The sequence below is a fragment of the Carassius carassius genome, chromosome 15, assembly GCF_963082965.1.
Source record: "Carassius carassius chromosome 15, fCarCar2.1, whole genome shotgun sequence".
Lineage (NCBI taxonomy): Eukaryota > Metazoa > Chordata > Actinopteri > Cypriniformes > Cyprinidae > Carassius > Carassius carassius.
Genome location: NC_081769.1, coordinates 32,796,181 through 32,816,816, shown reverse-complemented (window position 1 = coordinate 32,816,816; position 20,636 = coordinate 32,796,181). Strand labels below are relative to the sequence as shown.

Genomic DNA, 20,636 nt, shown 5'->3' with positions numbered 1-20,636 from the left:
GCCAGCTGTGCTGCGAAGGCTCGACCCACAAAGACCCCGCAAGCGCCAATGGGCACTGTTCGGGTGGGGGCTCCAATGGAGAAGATTGCTGTCGATTTGATGGGCCCCATGAATGAAACAGAACGATTCAACAGTTATATTCTTGTGGTGCAGGACTATTTCACTAAGTGGGTGGAAGCCTACCCCCTACCCAACGACCAGGCGGTCACTGTTGCGGAGGTTATAGTTACTGAATGGGTTTGTCGCTATGGAGCACCGGCGACACTGCATAGTGACCAAGGCTCCAACTTCGCAACTTGTGTTTTCCAAGCGATGTGTGAATTGCTAGGAATTGAGAAGACTCGAACGACACCTTTCCGCACCCAGTCGGATGGACAAGTGGAGCGATTTAACGGCACTCTCCAGAAAATACTGGCTACCACTTCAGAGCGGTGTCACTGGGACTGGGATCTCATGGTTCCCATGGCTGTGATGGCTTACCGAGCTACCAAGCATTGCTCCACTGGTTTCACCCCAAACATGATGCTATTTGGCCGGGAGTTGACAGAGCCTGCTGATCTAGTTGTAGGGTTGCCTCTTAGTGAAAACTCAGCTCCTACTCCCCCACAATATGTTGCTGAAATGAGAGAAAGGTTGGAGTTGGCACATCAAATTGCCAGAGAGCAACTGGGTCATTCCGTTGAACGTGCCAAAAAGCAATATGACAAGAATGTGGCGAGGACACATTATAAGGTTCGGTGATGCTGTCTGGTACCTCATAAAAGGGACTAAAAGGGTGAAAAATAAGATCAGGAAGTTTCTACCTGCTTATGAGGGTCCGTACTTTGTTCTGGGACACTTGGATGATATGGCGTATCGAATCCAGAAGGGTCCAAAGACAAAAGTGAAGGTCGTTCATCACGATAAGCTCAAGCTGTATCATTCCCGACAACCCCTGGAAAATGGCTGGGTGTTTAAAAGTTTGGAAGCCTGGCAACCCCAGGAGGGGCCTACTCCCAGTCTTGGAGCTAACTTTAGTGACCTTGACCTTGGCCTCACTCACCTCTTTGCAGAGGAAACTGTAAATGACAGCGGCATGGAGCAGGTGCCTGTACTTGATGTGTCAATGACTAAACAGGAGGATAGAAATGTGCAGTGCGGAGAAGGTAGCACGGTGCAACCAAGTAAACCATGGACTGTTAACGGCCAAATCGGGGGTAGGCCGCAACGAGTTAAGAGACCACCAAAGTGGTTTGGTGACTGGACAATCTGATGCTCGAGGAAAAGAGACTTTGACAAACATACCAACTGTTCTACTGTTAAAAGAGAATTAGTGTTGCATTAATTTTTTTTTTCTATGTTGACCCCAGTGGATGTTATTTGTTGTGCCTATGGGTGAGTTCATCAACAACAAAGTATTATTATTATTAACATTTTTGTGTGTAAACGCTCAGCTGGTATTCCCTCCTTCAAAAGGGGCAATGTGGAAGAGAGATTCCATCCACTAATTGGACTGTTTCCAAAAAGGGACTGTGCAATTAACTTTTATGCCATCCTTTTTCCCATCCAAGCACCGTGCTACCCTCTGCCTTATGGACTGTTTACCCTGTCACGTGGGGCTGGATTACGAAGGCTAGTATCTCTATTGAGTGGAGTTCGCTAACATGGACTGTGCTCCATCAAGTGGAGTTGCCTCAGAGAAAAAGAAAAAAAAAAAAGAAACAGGAGGCAGTATGTTGGATGTATTTCTTCTGTTATTTGCACTGTTAAATGTTGATACATTTTATGTTGTTATGCAAGGGCTGCTGGATTGGTGTTATAGTTAATTACCATCCAGAGTGGGGGTAGTGTTGTGGAACAAAGGGGAAATAAGGAGCTGTTCCTTTAAAGTTGTAAGGACGTAAATTGTAGTACGAGCGGAAGGGAATTATGGGTGGAGTAGTCCGGAACACGCATGCTGGGGTGTACAGCATTGAACAGAGCGGATATGTATGTTTCCTTGTTTTCTGGTGTTTTCATTAGAGATGTGCTGAGTAGTTGTGTTCACTGCAACATTGTGGGTCATGTGGATGCATGCCGGAGAGACCAATAAAGCAGCATACTCAGAACACTTTGTATAACTCATCTTTTGCACGGACTTGAGTAACTGGTAAACTGTTACGCACACACATACGGCTGCCGAGACGGAGAGCGCCGAAGTAAAAAAAAAAGATAACACCATGTTCATTTCTGTGTGAGCTGTTCCTTTAAAAACCTTTTGTGCAAAAGGCTTGCGTCACTTCCTGATCTTGTTCTCTCTCTGTCTCTATTCACTTTCACTTTACTCTCTCTCAGTTTAAGTAGGTTCAGAAATTCAGATTGTGTGAGATTACCTTAAACATCTGCGCTGCTGTGTTTTCTTTTGCTCCGAGCGACACCATGGCCAGAGCCGAAGAGATGCTGATCGGAGAGTAGAACACATTTCCTGATGCGTCTCCTTCACTGATCTTCTTGAACAGGTTTAAACAGAACTGTGTGTTTGCTGCAGACAAAGACTCCATTTTCACAAGCTGAGCAAGAAAGAAGAGAGATGCATTATCAGCATAACAAATAGTGACAATTCTAAAAAGTAGGTGTGATTTCCAATGTGAACAACATCACATGTTTGTCAAAGAAACATGGATGCCTTTTCTCACAGTAGTTCAGGAGTCTGTAGTTGGACCATTTGCACATACAGATATCAAATTTACTTATTTTTTAGTTCTATTAGACTATAAACTATATAAAAGTACTTCAAACAAACAGAGAAGTGAATCAAATGCTTTACTTAGAGTATTCAGCAGCAGTGAAGAGGTTTCCCGTGTGTTGGAGATGAATGAATTCTCTTTCTTATGAATGTTGACTCGTCCCAAAAAACAGCCTCTAAACAAGATGTAGCCTTCCCGTCAAACTAAAGGTTTGTTAGTGAATGTGGATGGCTGGAGTCGAGGGGAGCGGTGGAAAAGTGCTGTTAGGGGGAATGTTTCAACATCTCACAGTAGATCAGCGATCTGCATAAACAAAAACAAACACTGACTTTCCTTCTCAGCTAATAGAGAATGTTCTCAAAATGTTTCACCAAGGTTCTCTCAAAGTTATTGAGCAAAGGTTTTTTGAGTAACCAGAATGTCCCTAGTTCAAAAAGTAATGTTCCCATAATTTTTGCAGTTTGACTGTTCAGAAAACATTCTGAAATTATGTATGCTATTTTTACACTTCAAACAACAAACAAATGCTTATTTCCCCCATATTTGCATTTATAGCCTATACACTATATTTAACTAAAAGAAGAAGCAGATTAGATTCAAATCACAGTGGATGAAGAGAAATCTGACCAAAATCAAGCTAAAAAAGGACAACTACAAAACACATGACAGCAAGTTTAAAGTTAAATGTTGTAATTCAAACTGTGCCGTCATAAGGTCATTTCCTATCATCCAGGTGGATGCTGCACACTGGTGGTGGATGAGGAGATACCCCATGAAAATGTAAAGCGCTTTGAGTGCCTAGAAAAGCACTATATAAATGCAATGAAATATTATTATTATTATTTCCCATCATGCTCAGCGGAGAGCAAGTAAGACAGTATATTTAACTGGAGTGCACAGTTTGAATTGGAATATTACTGTTCCTGAAATTGTTATTCAATAATTCATAAAAATTAAAAAAAAGAATAAACTATGACATCAAGCATCATTTCTGCACATTATCCACAACACTGGACGGTCAGGCTGATGTTATACATGTGAATGGATGTGAAGAAACTTACTTGCTTTAAAATGAAGGTTATTAAGTCCGAACTGTGAGTTATTCTGGGTGTGATTGTATGAAGACACTAGTGTGCAAACATGCTTTCACCATCATATAGTAGTGCTTGCGTATTCGTTGTGTCTTTGGCTTTGTGCCAAGTAGATTGTTTTCATTGGAAGTTAAAGAATTCCAGTTTATTAGTCTGCAAACCACAACATGTTCTTGCAAAAGATTTCAGGTTTCTTCTAACACATTTCTAGTAATTGTGCTGTCATCTGTGGATATATATATACATAACATATTTTAATATAAATAATGTATGTATATCTCTCATTCAAACTCGCGGCTCGCTCCAGCTCTCGCTTCCAGCTCGATGCTACTCCGCATTGGCTTGTGGGAAATATAATAAATTGTGGTTAAAAAGTAGTGGACGAATGTAAGGAATGAAGTAGTTCACTCAGAATTCGGACAGCAGTACATAATGGCTGACACCCCATATAGTGCACTATATAGTGAATAGGGAGCGGTTTGAATGAATGGATGAATGAAAACTTTATTTCGAACAATTAATAAAATAATAATAAAAATAAAAATGAGAGCAATGTGTAAGAAATATCCACATAAATAAACAACAACAACAACAACAAAAATAAATAAATAATTATTTAATTATTTAATTATAGCATAATATTCAACCTGCTCGAAAAGGGATAGGTAGAAGCCCTTATCAGATGCTTTATGTCTCATATGACATCAGTTCATCAGAACAGTTGTTTGAGGGTCATTTACACACACAGATACTTCTTAGTTCTATCAGACTATTAATTAAATAAAAATCCTTCAAACAAACGAAAAAAAGAGAAGTGAAATAAAAGCCTTACCTAGAGCATTCAGCAGAAGTGTCCCGTGTGTCAATGTATTCTCTTCTGTGTCCTTTTAATAAATGTTGCCCAGCCTCTAAAACAAATCCTGACTTCCTGTCAAACTAAAGGCTTGTTAGAGCTGAATGTAGTCGAGGGGAGGGTGGATGATTCAGCATCTCTCAGTAGATCAGTGATCAGAAAACATTAGTTCCTTTTCAGGAACTCGAGCTGCGTCGAAACGCTTTTGGGGAACGTCCCTGACGAGACCGACTCTGAATATCGTGTGCAATCAGTCCATCGGAAAGGCGTGACGTCACGGGCGGGGTGACGTAGCGACCAGGAAGCTATAAAAGCACGTGCCGTGCAGCTGGCTTCAGCTTCGAATCTGTCAGCAAGCGCTCTGTGTGTGCATGTCAAAAGTCTGTCCTGTTGGTCCTATTTATTGTTGTCTGTCCCTTAGCTTTAAAAAGATCGCTAAAACAGTATGCCCAAGCCACGTTATAGATTGTGTGTTCCTCCCTGCCCTCGCTACATTACGAGCGGGGATACACACAGGCTGTGCGTTGCTTGCCTGGGATCGAAGCACGCTGAGTCGGCTCTCGAGGGGGCCGACTGTCCGCATTGCGAACGATTGCCAATGCGGACGCTTCGATCCCGGAGGGCTCTCTTTTTCGAGGAGGGAGCCTTCACCAGCGTTCCTCGCGGTGCTGGCCCTGCTTCTGCCGAGGCAGAGCGGCTGCTGCACTCGTGGGGTTCGCAGGTGGATCTGTCAGAAGGAATGGAGACGGGCCAGTCCTTATCTCCTTCCTCATCTGCCAGATCCGGCGCCCAAACCCTGGGTTCGGAAGCACGCTCGTCGGTTTCTTCCCCCCAGGGTGAGGGATCAGCTCTTCACCTCTCGTCCTCCGAGGAGGTCGATGTGGAGACTGTTGCTGGGGATTCGCCACCCCTGTCGCCCCAGTATGAGGAGCTTTTGGAGGTGGTCACGCGTGCAGTAGATAAATTAAAAATCGACTGGCCTGCTGAGAAACAAACTGAGCCGCAGAGAAGCAAATTAGACGAACGCTTTCTGCGGCCGAAGCAACCACCTCCACGTCGGAGCCTTCCGTATTTTCCCGATCTCCATGATGAGTTATCGAGATCGTGGAACCACCCGTATTCGTCCCCGCTTCTTTGGCCCTGATTCACTATATTATGGCAACGTGATGGGGCTGGGAGAGCGTGGTTATAGAGCGATGCCACAGGTCGAACAGACGCTCGCGGGCTATCTGTCACCCGGTTCGGCCTCGTCTCTAAAGGCTCCGACATTGCCCACTAAGCCGCTTCGAGTTACATCATCGCTAGTGGGCAAAGGTTATGTGGCAGCAGGTCAGGCTGGGGCATGCCTTCATACTATGGCAGTCCTGCAAGCTTATCAGGCTGACCTGCTGAGAGATGTCGATGGGGGAGGGGATTAAGTCTGAAGATATTGAAGAACTCAGAAAGACCGCTGATCTCTCCCTCCGCGCCACTAAGGAGACCGCTCGCGCAATTGGGCGGTCTATGGCAGCCTTAGTGGCCGCGGAGAGGCATTTGTGGCTGACCCTGTCAGAAATTAAAGAACGAGACAGGGTCTGCCTCCTGGACGCCCCGCTTCAAGCCTCGGGCCTGTTCGGCGACACAGTTAATACTGTCGTCGACAGGTTCCAGGAGGCTCACAAGCAGGCGGCGGCGTTCCAGAGTTTCCTCCCTCGTCGCTCTCGTGGTGCATCTGGGCGGGAGATGACCACGCCACATACCGGCTCCTCACACCGGGAAGCACAAAAACAGAGCGTCGCCACTCGTGCTCCCCCACGTCGGGACCGAGGGCAACGACGCTCTGAGTCCGGGGCTTCTAGGGCAAAAAACGATTTAAGATCTGTCATCGAAGCCCGGAAGTCCTCGACGAAAAGATCCTGACGCCAGGATCCAGAGGGTAGCCCCTGCTGGGGTAGAGCGCGGTTCACCTCATTATACGGTGCCCGTCTCACCTCAGTACCCTCAGGAGGTCGGTCTGCCAACCCTGCCAGAGTTTCAGGGCGCAGCGGCCTCCAGCGAGCGCCACCCCCAGTTACTTCCGCCCGTGAGCGTAGCGGAGCTGGGATGCTCGCCGCCCCTTCGGGGGCCTCTTACACCAGAGGTCAGTCTCGAGAGACTGATTCCCTTAGTAGATTATTTAGCAGCGTGGAAGCTACTGCCAAATGTATCTCAATATTGTCCTGCGTACAATAGAAAGAGGCTATTGCATTCAGTTCGGTCATCCACCACCGAAGTTCAACGAGGTTACACCGACTGTGGTCAGCCCCCAGCAGGCTCTGGTTATGGAACAAGAAGTGAATACCCTATTAAGGAAGGAGGCCATCGAGGTGGTCCCTCCTCTAGACAGGGTATCCGGGTTTTACAGCCGGTATTTCATAGTTCCAAAGAAGGATGGGGGGTTGCGTCCGATCTTAGACTTACGTCTCCTGAACCGCTCAGTTATGTCACTGAAGTTCAAAATGCTCACGGTCAACCAGGTTGTAGCTCAAATCAGATCCGAGGACTGGTTTGTCACAATAGATCTCAAAGACGCATACTTCCACATATCCATCCTTCCACAAGACAGGAAGTTTCTGAGGTTCGCTTTCGGGGGCAAAGCTTATCAATATCGAGTACTTCCCTTTGGCCTCGCACTCTCACCCCGCACGTTCACGAAATATATGGATGCGGCTCTGGTATCCCTTCGTATGCAGGGCATCCGCATCTTAAATTATATCGACGATTGGTTGATCCTAGCTCAATCAGAGCAGATGGCGGCTCGACATCGAGATGTCGTTCTCGCACACATGGGGGAGCTGGGTTTGAGACTAAACGCCAAGAAGAGTGTACTTTCTCCAGTTCAGAGAACCACCTATCTAGGCGTAGTGTGGAATTCGACCACGATGCAGGCACGCTTGTCTCCTGCTCGGATCGAGTCGATCCTCACATCAGTCGAGAGAGTCAAAGAAAGCCAGTCACTCACTGTCAAACAATTCCAGAGATTGTTAGGGATGATGGCAGCTGCGTCCAACGTGATACCTTTTGGCCTGCTGCACATGAGACCCCTACAGTGGTGGCTCAAGTCCAAGGACTTTTCCCCGAGGGGAAATCCACTTCGAGTTATCAAGGTCACGCGGCGGTGCCTTCGTGCCTTAGACATGTGGAAGAAACCTTGGTTCTTGAATCAGGGCCCGGTGCTGGGAGTTCCTTGTCACCGTGTAACGCTAGCGACAGATGCGTCCCTCACCGGTTGGGGTGCGGTCATGAGTGGCCACCCTGCCCGCGGTCTGTGGAGTGGTCGCCATCTAACATGGCACATCAATTGCCTAGAGATACTAGCAGTCTATCGAGCATTGAAATATTTCCTCCCAGACCTGAGAGGTCACCATGTGTTGGTGCGCACCGACAACACATCAGTGGTCTCTTATATCAATCACCAGGGGGGTCTGCGTTCGCGCCCCTTGTACAAGCTGGCACACCAGATCCTTCTGTGGTCCCAGGGCAAACTCCTCTCGATCAGAGCAGTGTATATTCCTGGGAGATTGAATGTGGGAGCAGACATACTGTCGAGACAGGGGCCGAGGCCCGGGGAATGGATGCTTCACCCCGAGGTGGTGAAGCAGATATGGAGAGTATTTGGAACAGCCCAGGTGGACCTCTTTACGACTCAGGAGACATCGCAATGTCCCCTCTGGTTCTCTCTAGTTCATCCAGCTCCTCTGGGACTGGACGCTATGGTACAGACCTGGCCGAGGCTTCGTCTGTACGCTTTTCCCCCTATCGCTCTGCTCCCGGGAGTTCTGGCGAGAGTACGCCGGGACGGGGCCCGTCTACTACTATTAGCCCCGTTCTGGCCGGGTCGAGTATGGTTCTCAGATCTAGTCTCGCTCCTCGACGGCTCTCCGTGGGAGATACCGATCAGGACAGACCTACTCTCACAGGCGCAGGGCACGATAATTCACCCTCGCCCGGAGTTGTGGAAGCTGTGGGTGTGGCCCCTGAGGGGGCACAGCTGTTAGCAGCTGGTCTCTCAACCGAGGTTGTTGAGACCCTACTCCAATCCAGAGCTCCCTCTACGAGGAAACTGTACGCCCTGAAGTGGAAGCTCTTCACTTCATGGTGCAGAGACCGCCAGCTTGACCCAGCAAACTGCCCAGTTGGTACAGTTCTGGAGTTTTTACAAGCCAGGCTCTCTGCGGGGTTATCCCACTCCACCTTAAAGGTTTACGTGGCGGCCATAGCTGCTTTCCATGTCCCTTTCAATGATCAGTCAGTGGGTAGACACCCCCTAGTTACACGTTTCCTCCGCGGTGCGCTGAGGCTTAGACCTCCAGTACGATCCCGTGTTCCCCCCTGGGATTTGGTTGTGGTTTTAGAGGCTCTTTGTAAAGCTCCATTCGAGCCAATACAAGATATCTCAGATAGACATCTGACACTTAAAACTGTCCTGCTACTGGCAATCACCTCACTAAAGAGAGTTGGAGATCTTCAGGCCCTTTCGGTAGCCCCTACTTATTTAGACTTTGCCCCTGGTATGGCCAAAGCATTCTTATACCCTCGAGCGGGTTACGTTCCGAAGGTTCCCTCTGTTACACCACAACCTATCGTACTGCAGGCCTTCTGTCCTCCTCCCTTTCGGGAGCCAGACCAAGAGAAGCTAAACTGTATGTGTCCAGTGCGAGCAACGCTGCGGGGTGGTCCACGCCCTCCACATTTGTCCGATTTTACGATCTTGACATGCGAGCCACGCCGGGCTCTTCTGTTCTCTCATCTTAGCTGTGCTCTTTGACTACACACTAGGCAGGGATTTGGAAGTCTGGCAGCGTGGGCACATCGTTCCCCAAAAGCGTTTCGACGCAGCTCGAGTTCCTGAAAAGGAACGTCTCAAGGTTACGTATGTAACCCTAGTTCCTTGAAGGAACGAGACGCTGCGTCGCAGAGCCATACTCCCGGCACCCCTGCCGGCTCTTGCTTCCCTACTCGAAGCTGAAGCCAGCTGCACGGCACGTGCTTTTATAGCTTCCTGGTCGCTACGTCACCCCGCCCGTGACGTCACGCCTTTCCGATGGACTGATTGCACACGATATTCAGAGTCGGTCTCGTCAGGGACGTTCCCCAAAAGCGTTTCGACGCAGCGTCTCGTTCCTTCAAGGAACTAGGGTTACATATGTAACCTTGAGACGCTTTCCTTCTCAGCTAACAGTGAATGTTCTCAGAACGTTTTGCCAAGTTTTTCCAAATAAATAGAATGATCTTGCGAAGCTATTTGGTTTTTAATAATGTTCTCAAAAACATTATTTTAACATGTTTAACTCCATAACTGTCAATGTCCCATCTGTGGGACGCTTGGCACTCTTTTTTGTTGTTGTCTTTTTCTCTATAAAATCTTTTAGTAATCATCGTAAATCATATATCATTTGAAGGCTTAGAAGCCCAAGATTTATCATTTTGAAATCCGACATTGCTTTACCATAGAAATGGTACTTTAAAATCTAATGGCGGTCACCTCCCCTTTAGTGGGCAGGGTCAAGTGTCATAAAACATTATGCATTACGGTCTTCTAGAACCAAAACTTTTTATAATCTTGGCAACAAACATATCATTGGAAAGGTCTGAGTCTCAGAATTTCATATTTGGTGGTTATTTTGAGATAGAAGTTGAAAATTAAAAATAGTTTTGATGACTCCCAGTGGCTGTGTGTGGTATGACGCCCTAAAATCTCACAGGAACCTCAATTTTTTTCATATCAACTTCAAATTTGTAACATAACTTATTTAGACACAAGGCTTTACTTTTATACCAATTTTAGAGTAAAACCTGTTATGTAAAATATGTATAATAAATAAAATAAAATAAAATTAATATAGCGCATATTATTTACAGTACATTTAAACTTCTATAACTTTTTGATACTTAAATTTTTTGCCAAAATCTGCTAATTTTCTTCGTTAAAAAGAGACCAACCTTATGTTTATATTCCAAAGTGTTCATAAATTACAGCAATTTAAGTTTGGATAGTGCACTTTAATGCCTATTTAATAGTTGTTTCAGAATGTTTGGACTTGGTCTTGATATCGGCTTGCTTTTAGTAACTTTCAAACTGCATCTGGATCCTGGCTTGTGCTGCTGCCTAGGGCCGCTTTCTTCTGTTTTTTATACTTTATTTTAAGCGGTTTCTATAGCGTGATATATGACAAATATCGAGCATGCATAATGTTACGTGATCCATGTAATGCACAAGGATGAATCTCTCCACTCGCAAGCGGAGTTCCTTCACTATCACAAAACTGGATGTGTGCTTTAAAATATACATTATTGTTATTTTATGAATTGTCTCTGTTCTCGTTCAGATATTGCGTGTACTCGCTCAAACGTTGTCTTCTCATCACTGAAGACTAGCTTTTTTTCCTAATTCAGGTGAATAGTAGGCTTATCTCACTAAATGGAAGTAAGCTGATTATATTTTATTATATTTATTTTATTAATAGCCTACTCATTTTAGTTAAGTGATTAAATTGTACATATGCATATATATGCACATATATATATGTGCATATATGGTGCTATAGTCTTAATGCACATTTTCACATATTTTGTCCTGTCTATTGCTATGGTTATCACCATGTCAGTCACTGCTATTTCGAGAGTGAATCCCGTATAAATATGCAGACGTCATTCCCGAAACTGTACAACGTGTGCGTAGTCAGAATAAATAAATAATAATAATTATAAATGGAATAAGAAAGCTTGCAAAGAGAGCTCATAAACTCTAGCAAGCTGTCACTCTTTGTTTACTGAGTGTATATACAATGTATTATAACACGCATCATGTCACCTTGTCCCTGAAAAACTGTCAGAATCTATTTGAGTTTCTTACACCATGCCTGTAATAGCTGTTTTTATTAAGTTAATTAAAATTCGAACAAAACAGGTTTTTTATTGTTTTATAGCTTTGGCATACAGATAAAAAGGAACGTCTCAAGGTTACGTATGTAACCCTAGTTCCTTGAAGGAACGAGACGCTGCGTCGCAGAGCCATACTCCCGGCACCCCTGCCGGCGCTTGCTTCCCTACTCGAAGCTGAAGCCAGCTGCACGGCACGTGCTTTTATAGCTTCCTGGTCGCTACGTCACCCAGCCCGTGACGTCACGCCTTTCCGATGGACTGATTGCACACGATATTCAGAGTCGGTCTCGTCAGGGACATTCCCCAAAAGCGTTTCGACACAGCGTCTCGTTCCTTCAAGGAACTAGGGTTACATACATAACCTTGAGACGCTTTCCTTCTCAGCTAACAGTGAATGTTCTCAGAACGTTTTGCCAAGTTTTTCCAAATAAATAGAATGATCTTGCGAAGCTATTTGGTTTTTAATAATGTTCTCAAAAACATTATTTTAACATGTTTAACTCCATAACTGTCAATGTCCCACCTGTGGGACGCTTGGCACTCTTTTTTGTTGTTGTCTTTTTCTCTATAAAATCTTTTAGTAATCATCGTAAATCATATATCATTTGAAGGGCTTAGAAGCCCAAGATTTATCATTTTGAAATCCGACATTGCTTTACCATAGAAATGGTACTTTAAAATCTAATGGCGGTCACCTCCCCTTAGTGGGCAGGGTCAAGTGTCATAAAACATTATGCATTACGGTCTTCTAGAACCAAAACTTTTTATAATCTTGGCAACAAACATATCATTGGAAAGGTCTGAGTCTCAGAATTTCATATTTGGTGGTTATTTTGAGATAGAAGTTGAAAATTAAAAATAGTTTTGATGACTCCCAGTGGCTGTGTGTGGTATGTCGCCCTAAAATCTCACAGGAACCTCAATTTTTTTCATATCAACTTCAAATTTGTAACATAACTTATTTAGACACAAGGCTTTAATTTTATAGCGGTTTTAGAGTAAAACCTGTTATGTAAAATATGTATAATAAATAAAATAAAATAAAATTAATATAGCGCATATTATTTACAGTACATTTAAACTTCTATAACTTTTTGATACTTAAATTTTTTGCCAAAATCTGCTAATTTTCTTCGTTAAAAAGAGACCAACCTTATGTTTATATTCCAAAGTGTTCATAAATTACAGCAATTTAAGTTTGGATAGTGCACTTTAATGCCTATTTAATAGTTGTTTCAGAATGTTTGGACTTGGTCTTGATATCGGCTTGCTTTTAGTAACTTTCAAACTGCATCTGGATCCTGGCTTGTGCTGCTGCCTAGGGCCGCTTTCTTCTGTTCTTTATACTTTATTTTAAGCGGTTTCTATAGCGTGATATATGACAAATATCGAGCATGCATAATGTTACGTGATCCATGTAATGCACGAGGATGAATCTCTCCACTCGCAAGCGGAGTTCCTTCACTATCACAAAACTGGATGTGTGCTTTAAAATATACATTATTGTTATTTTATGAATTGTCTCTGTTCTCGTTCAGATATTGCGTGTACTCGCTCAAACGTTGTCTTCTCATCACTGAAGACTAGCTTTTTTTCCTAATTCAGGTGAATAGTAGGCTTATCTCACTAAATGGAAGTAAGCTGATTATATTTTATTATATTTATTTTATTAATAGCCTACTCATTTTAGTTAAGTGATTAAATTGTACATATGCATATATATGCACATATATATATGTGCATATATGGTGCTATAGTCTTAATGCACATTTTCACATATTTTGTCCTGTCTATTGCTATGGTTATCACCATGTCAGTCACTGCTATTTCGAGAGTGAATCCAGTATAAATATGCAGACGTCATACCCGAAACTTTACAACGTGTGCGTAGTCAGAATAAATAAATAATAATAATTATAAATGGAATAAGAAAGCTTGCAAAGAGAGCTCATAAACTCTAGCAAGCTGTCACTCTTTGTTTAGTGAGTGTATACACAATGTATTATAACCGGCATCATGTCACCATAGCCCCTGAAAAACTGTCAGAATCTATTTGAGTTTCTTACACCATGCCTGTAATAGCTGTTTTTATTAAGTTAATTAAAATTCGAACAAAACAGGTTTTTTATTGTTTTATAGCTTTGGCATACAGATAATCTGGAAAAACACAAGTTCTTAATGCAAAAGGATGCATTTGATTACATATATGACATGTAGAGACCCGTGCAAAACCACAACATCCTTATAATTATCAATAGGTTGAGACCAGGACAACTGTACTGCATTTAATATCTTCAATTATAAACACATCAAGAGCCATAACTGTCTTCTCTCCATCTGAGAAAGACATTCATATTTTGAATCTAAATCTATTGTTTAATTATTTCTATGTTAAATGTTAAGGTTTGGGGTGATTATAGCAATAGCTGTTGTATTGTGTTTAGTGAATTGAACTTGTAATGCTCAATTGAAAGTTTTTGTCATTTTGTGTTTTTGTCATTTCATGTCTAATTTATTACTTCACCTTAACTAACTAAACAAAAATGAGAAATGTTGCCTTGGCACAAGCTGAAAAAAAAAATATGTTTTTATATTTAATTTTATATTTAAACAAGAACTTCAGTTCTTGTTTATTTTATTTCCAATAAGGAAAATGGTCTTCTTTTAGTCTTAGTTACTGATAATATCCCTGCTATAAAATGATCAGTACAAAGTATTTAATGCATTTCAAATAAGTATATTGCAGGTCCCACTTGAGACTGAAGCAAAACAATTACCACACAAAACTGAAAACAGTTTTTTAGTATTCATTTAATGTAAGTCTGTCTCATGTAAACTGCAACAGGTTCTGATACTGTTGGCACATATAAGTAAAGATGACAATTAGTAGCAGTTGTCCAGAGTCTCCTCTACTGGTTCTAACCAGATCACCAACTAAACCAGCTGCAAGGGTCTCAAGCAGCAGGACTGGATCACGGAGAGCAGAAGCGTCCGCAAAACAGAATGCTCTTGGATGGATTGTGTCGGATGAAGAAGAGGAACGGATGATCTGCATTAAAGACCTGCGGGATCCTCGCACCCAAGCTGTTCATGGCGACGCCGGTGGCCGCAGCTGCTTCAGTTCCTTCCTCGTTTACTTCAACAAAGGCTTTATGAATCACCTTCGAAACCACCAGATCATTGTTGGGTGACATACCTGAAAGATTCACCTTCTTCCCGTCAAACACATCCTCCATTCCCATGCTGATCAGAAGACTCTTCATGCCATAGGTTTCCTCCATCTTGAATCTGGGCAGAGATACTTCAACTTTTGTTTCATACATGACTTCAGGTCTCGTCCACTCCATCAGCTTCTCGTAGGTCAGTGCCTTTTCAAGCTGCAGAAGAAAGTCACGTTAAAGGTTTTTTTTTTTTTTTAACTATATGAAACCAAAATTTATACAAAGAACTTGGCAAATGTATTTGCCATTAAGAAATAATGAAACAACAATCCATATACAATAAAGGTCCTTTATTTGCATCTATGGTTCCATGAAGAACATTTAACATCCATGAAACCTTTCCATTCCACAAAAGATTATTTACAGTGTAGTGTTGGGCGATATGGTCATTTTTCAAGTTGTCATATCGTCAGCCCGTGAGATCGATGATACACAATATTATCGTGCATTGGTGGAGTAAGAGAGAGACTCTTTGTTTTTGTCATAGCATAACTATTTGGAGTTTTAAACCATGCATGTACGCCAGAGAGAGCCTATGGAATCACCAATAATCAAAAAAATATACTTTCAAACATACTCATAAACTAACTTTAAATATAAAAATACTGTATTTAAAAGAGCTAGTTCATATATAGTCGGACACAACTCATCATATTGCGCGTCCTGTGAGAAATTTGCTGCATCTGAGCACAGAAGTTATCAGTCTAAATGTTCTGCAAATCAGTCAACGGTGAAAATCAATAGTGGATTTAATTTAAAGTCCCAACAGTTTAACACTAATATTGGACATAAACGAACACGTTAAATATAAAGTATTCAAAACAGGTAAGTTCATATATTTGGAGTGAAGTTCAATTGAACTGACGGATCAGCCATAAAGCGCTCCGGACCATGCACCCCATAATAATAATAATAATTATAATTTAATTCATTAAAAGGAGAATGAGCCTAATATCATCTTGACTATCGACAGAGACATCTGCAATCGTCGAGATCTCTGACTATCGTTGGAACACAACACTATCGTCTATCAACACAACCCTATTACAGCGGGAAATGGTTGTTTAGGTGTTCTTCACATTAAGAAAAATTGTTATTTTAAGAACTGCTCACTGAAAGGTTCTTTGGGAAACCAAAAATAGCTCTTTTATGACTTAACTGTGAAAACCCCCTTTTGGGACCTTCATTTTTAATAAAGTCAGTATATGCTGAATGAAGTATAATCTCTGCTTTCTCACCTTCTGAAGGCCAGTGGTTTCATCTTGAATCTCGTTAGGAAGGATGATCAACATACTGAGATTCTTCCCAACATACGGCAGCTCCAGAACCTGACTGTCCATCTCTGGGATGAAGGCCAGAGGAAACTCTGTCATTTGATTCATCATCTTCACTGGTTTAGTTTGAGTCTGCCGAGCATCAATGCAAACACATCACAACTCCTCTGATTTCATTTCATTACATTAAATCAACAAGAAGATGAAATCTCACCTTGTTCAGCTTAAACTGTCCATCTCTGGTGGCTTCTTTTGGGAATTTCTCCATCCAGTTCCCCTTGAAGTAGATGGCGTTCACCAAGACCAGTCTCGTCATCGCATCGATGGATCTCTCTGGAAGCAAATCCTTGATCTTCCCTGAAAATAAAGTACTATAATATTATCGCAAAGATTATTTTGAAACCTAATGCTCTACAAATAAATGTATGAAAAATCTTTGTTTTTAAAAGTGTAGAGTCACTTTAATTTCAGATTAATTTCATGCTGGTCTTCACCTTGAGTGTTTTTCTCCACCCATTTGTTGATGTCGACACGTGAAGCGTCTGGTTTCTTCTTGAAGTCCACCTCCTCCAGTTCAGCTTCATAGTATCTTTTTGCATCATTCAGGAATTTCTGTTATCATAGCAAATCAATTAAATTAGCGATCATTTCCAGAACCTTATTCTTTAACACCACGAGCAAACCTTGAATTAATTGTTGTAATTGAGTCCTACCTCCACAAACTGGTATGACTGCTCTCCGTAGAGACGGTTGGCGAGACTCAACACATACGGGGCTCCTGGTTTCTTCAGTTCACTCATGAGCTTGTTGAAGCTGGAATGAATTTGGTCCTCAGTCTTTTGTCCAGGGGCCGGCTGCGCAGAACATTTCTGTTTTCATCAACAATGTCTAATTTATTCAGATGAACCCAAAGACTACATGTATGACTACAGCAAATACAGCTGTTATTGCAAGTCATGAGGTTAGTGTTTCACATAAATACTCATAATAAATATTAAGTTCAGGAGGTACCTCAAACTTTTGGGATTGTTGTGTCATTGACGGTCCATGTTGATCCTTGACACCGCAGGCAATCTGGGGCTTCTGAGCTTGTTGATGAGATGCTGGAGTCGCTCCGTCAGGTTTGGGAGGATTGGTAAAACTCAGGACCTAGACAGTTTTATTATGGTAGAATTAATTTCTTAGTATCCTCAGTCAAAAAGGGCTGGTCTTTTAAAAATTCTTTGTAAATCTCACATTATGCTATATTATCACCAAACAGTACAGGTTTTTTATTTCTTTTAACATGTTCACTCAAAAACTAAGGTATATCATATCAATGAGCACTATGATCAATCATTTACAAAAATAAATACAAAACTTGTGCTAATTATAAGAAAACAAGTCGATAAAAGATTGAATCTGAAATTTCATGATAATATAACATAACGAGAATTACAAAATTTTAAAATGCACTACAAATAATGCCATTTCAAAGAATGGATGAGCTGACAAAACTGACAAAAAACTGACTGTGCTCTCATTTTTACATATGTTCTGTTTACAAGTTAATGTTTAACAAATAATGTCCACTGAACATTAAACCATAACTGCAGATTGGAAATATAGTGCATATTTGGAATATAAAGCACAAGCTGCAACGGTGAGGACGAGTATATGATGCGTTGTCTAGGTCATAAATGGTTTAATTTGTGACTACTACTTTTTTTTTTCTCCAGTAATGTGAGTGAATTGGTGTCTTGTTTATTATATAACTGACTATTGTAATTTATAATCTTAACGGTGGGGGTGTTACGTCCTGTGACGTAGACTTGCCGTTGTATTGTGCTGGTGAATGTGTTCACTTTTTCTTTTATCTCTCTCTCTCTCTTTCATGCAGCACTCCAAATCATCTGCAGCTGATCTTAATTAGCAGGAGCGTGGCTTTTCTGCTGGCAGCGTTTATAAAGCAGCAAAGAGACTGTGATCGAGAGGAATCCCTCTCCATCTATCCCAGACAGAGTTGTGTGAACTGTTGTTGAAAAGAGAACTTATGTGGTGAAACCTGTTGTCTGAGTACAAGCATTTAGACTGTGTGAGTTTGAATGTTTAAACCGTGTAGGGAGACGGGCGCCAATTTATTTGGATTATCCATCCCTAAACTTTTCTCCTGTTTATGTATTGTTAGTCAGGGAGAGAGGTAAGATGACTGTCTTTATTTTTCTTTTCTTTTGTTAGGTAATTTATCTGGGTTTAAACTTTAGAAATCCCTTGTTTTGTTTGTTATTTTGGCCTGGCCCTCTCCTGACGATTTGGTTATTTAAACTTGTTTTGTTTGTTTGTTGATCATTTGTTTGCTTTATAAATACTTGGATACTTTTTATTTAAATAAAAGAAACGTTTAGTAAGCGTATTTTTCTTCAGTTTTCTTTTGTTTGTGTGAATCAAAAGGGTGTTGTGTAGCCTTCTGGATCTAACTCCGTGAGAGGTATTTAGAACTGGGATAGATGGAAAGGAGTTTTCTCACATTTATATATTTGTTACAACACTTGTTACTCCCCTTGAAACCCCTTAGACCAGAAAAAAAAGGGGAACGTAACATAACCAATGTTCATTTCTGGGTGAGCTGTTCCTTTTAAAACCTTTTGTGCAAAAGGCTTGCGTCACTTCCTGATCTTGTTCTCTCTCTGTCTCTATTCACTTTCACTTCACTCTCTATCAGTTAAAGTAGGTTCAGAAATTCAGATTGTGTGAGATTACCTTAAACATCTGCGCTGCTGTGTTTCCTTTTGCTCCGAGCGACACCATGGCCAGAGCCGAGGAGATGCTGATCGGAGAGTAGAACACATTTCCTGATGCGTCTCCTTCACTGATCTTCTTGAACAGGTTTAAACAGAACTGTGTGTTTGCTGCAGACAAAGACTCCATTTTCACAAGCTGAGCAAGAAGAAGAGAGATGCATTATCAGCATAACAAATAAAGTGACAATAATTCCAAACATAAGCTGTCATTTCCAATGTGAACATCATCACATTTGTCAAAGAAACATGGATGCTTTGTCTCATACGGCATCAGATTTCTAATATCAGAACAATAGTTCTGTAGGAGCATTTACACACAGATATCAAATTTACTGATGTGTTATTTCTGTTAGACTATAAACTATTTAAAAGTAACATTAAAGTACAACATTTCTGTAATCTATATGCCAGTCAACAGTTTTTGAACAATAAGAATTTTTACATTTTATAAAGAAGTCTCTTCTGCTCACCAAGCCTGCATTTATTTGATCCAAAGTACAACAAAAGTAGTAATGTTGTGAAATATTTTTACTATTTAAAATAACTGCTTTCTATTTGAATATTTATGTGAAATAAAAAAGCTTTTGTAACGTAATACTATACCATTCAAAAGCTTGGAGTCATTATATTTTTATTTTTTGGAAAAGAAATGATAGAAATTAATACTTTTATTTAACAAGGATGCTTTACATTTATCAAAAGTGATGATAAAGACATGTATAATGTTACAAAATATTTCTATTTCACATAAATGCTGTTCTTCTGAACTTTCTATTTATCAAAGATACCTGGAAAAAAAAACATACTCAGTTTTTCCAAATACTAAAAATATTTCAAAATTGTACTGTTTTGCTGTACTTTTTTTTTTTTACATTTGCTGTACTGCTGGATCAAAATAAATGCAGACTTGGCGAACAGAAGAGATTTAAAAAAAAACAAAAAACAATTTTACTGTTCAAAAACTTTTGACTGGTAGAGTATAGGCAACATTATTTTTACTCTAATATCTAGCTTTAAATGGCTTAGAAATCATATAACTGCTGGACAATAATCAATAATAATTTGTTAATGTTTATATACTACAAACACTTGTTTGGCAGAAAAGTTTCTAAACTGTAATAAATGATATGTCATTGAGCACTGCATTGTTCATAAACGTTATTTATTACCTGGAGATGATATGAAAAACACAAATAAACCATATATTGTCGCAATCGTATGTTTAATGTCTTCATGTTTCCAAAAGTTTCCGTTTTTCTGTTTTCATACAGCTAGGGCTGGATGCTTTCTGTCAATTTCCTGGTTCGAGTTTCTGCGCGAGAGTAGGAATGAAAGAATCACAGAATCACACACAGGAGTGTTTAGTGCTCCTCGCTTTATATTCTGGGTCCAAATAAATCAGGTCCTGCGCAGACTATCCTGTCTCTTTGAGTTTAAATCTATTTGGAGTCCCACCAGCTCTTGAAAACCTCGATGCGAACACACTTGACCGAAAAAGTGCGGGGGATGAATTGACGGGATATTAAAATCCTTATACATGTTGCCTCGCCCCAAAACCCAGCCTCTCAACCAAATCTAGCCTTCCTGTCAAACTAAAGGTTTGTTAGAGATGAATGTGGCGGGTAATGTGGGTGGCTGGCGTCGAGGGGAGCGGTGGAAAAGTGTTGTTAGGGTGAATGTTTCAACATCTCACAGTAGATCAGCGATTTGCGTCAACAAAAACAAACACTGACTTTCCTTCTCCGCTAATAAATGTTCTCAGAATGTTTCACCAAGGTTCTCTCGAAGTTATTGAACAAACGCTTTACG

The 20,636-nt window shown here is 41.3% G+C and overlaps 1 protein-coding gene across 2 annotated transcripts; it reads right to left on the bottom strand.

Annotated features, from left to right (window-relative positions):
- Window positions 1–2,285: 2,285 nt before the first annotated feature.
- On the bottom strand, window positions 2,286–20,061 carry LOC132158921 (leukocyte elastase inhibitor-like). Of its 2 annotated transcripts, XM_059568544.1 has the most exons (9): window positions 19,997–20,061; window positions 18,787–18,963; window positions 17,059–17,196; window positions 16,761–16,916; window positions 16,542–16,659; window positions 16,262–16,404; window positions 16,012–16,179; window positions 14,714–14,929; window positions 2,286–2,528 (listed from the first exon to the last, which is right to left on the bottom strand). In XM_059568544.1, the coding sequence occupies exons 1-9, from the start codon at window positions 20,027–20,029 to the stop codon at window positions 2,325–2,327; spliced, it is 1,353 nt and encodes a 450-aa protein (XP_059424527.1). In that variant the 5' UTR covers window positions 20,030–20,061; the 3' UTR covers window positions 2,286–2,324. The 2 variants fall into 2 exon arrangements, with proteins under 2 accessions (XP_059424527.1, XP_059424528.1); XM_059568545.1 differs by lacking the exon at window positions 2,286–2,528 and having other exon boundaries at window positions 14,362–14,929.
- Window positions 20,062–20,636: the final 575 nt, after the last annotated feature.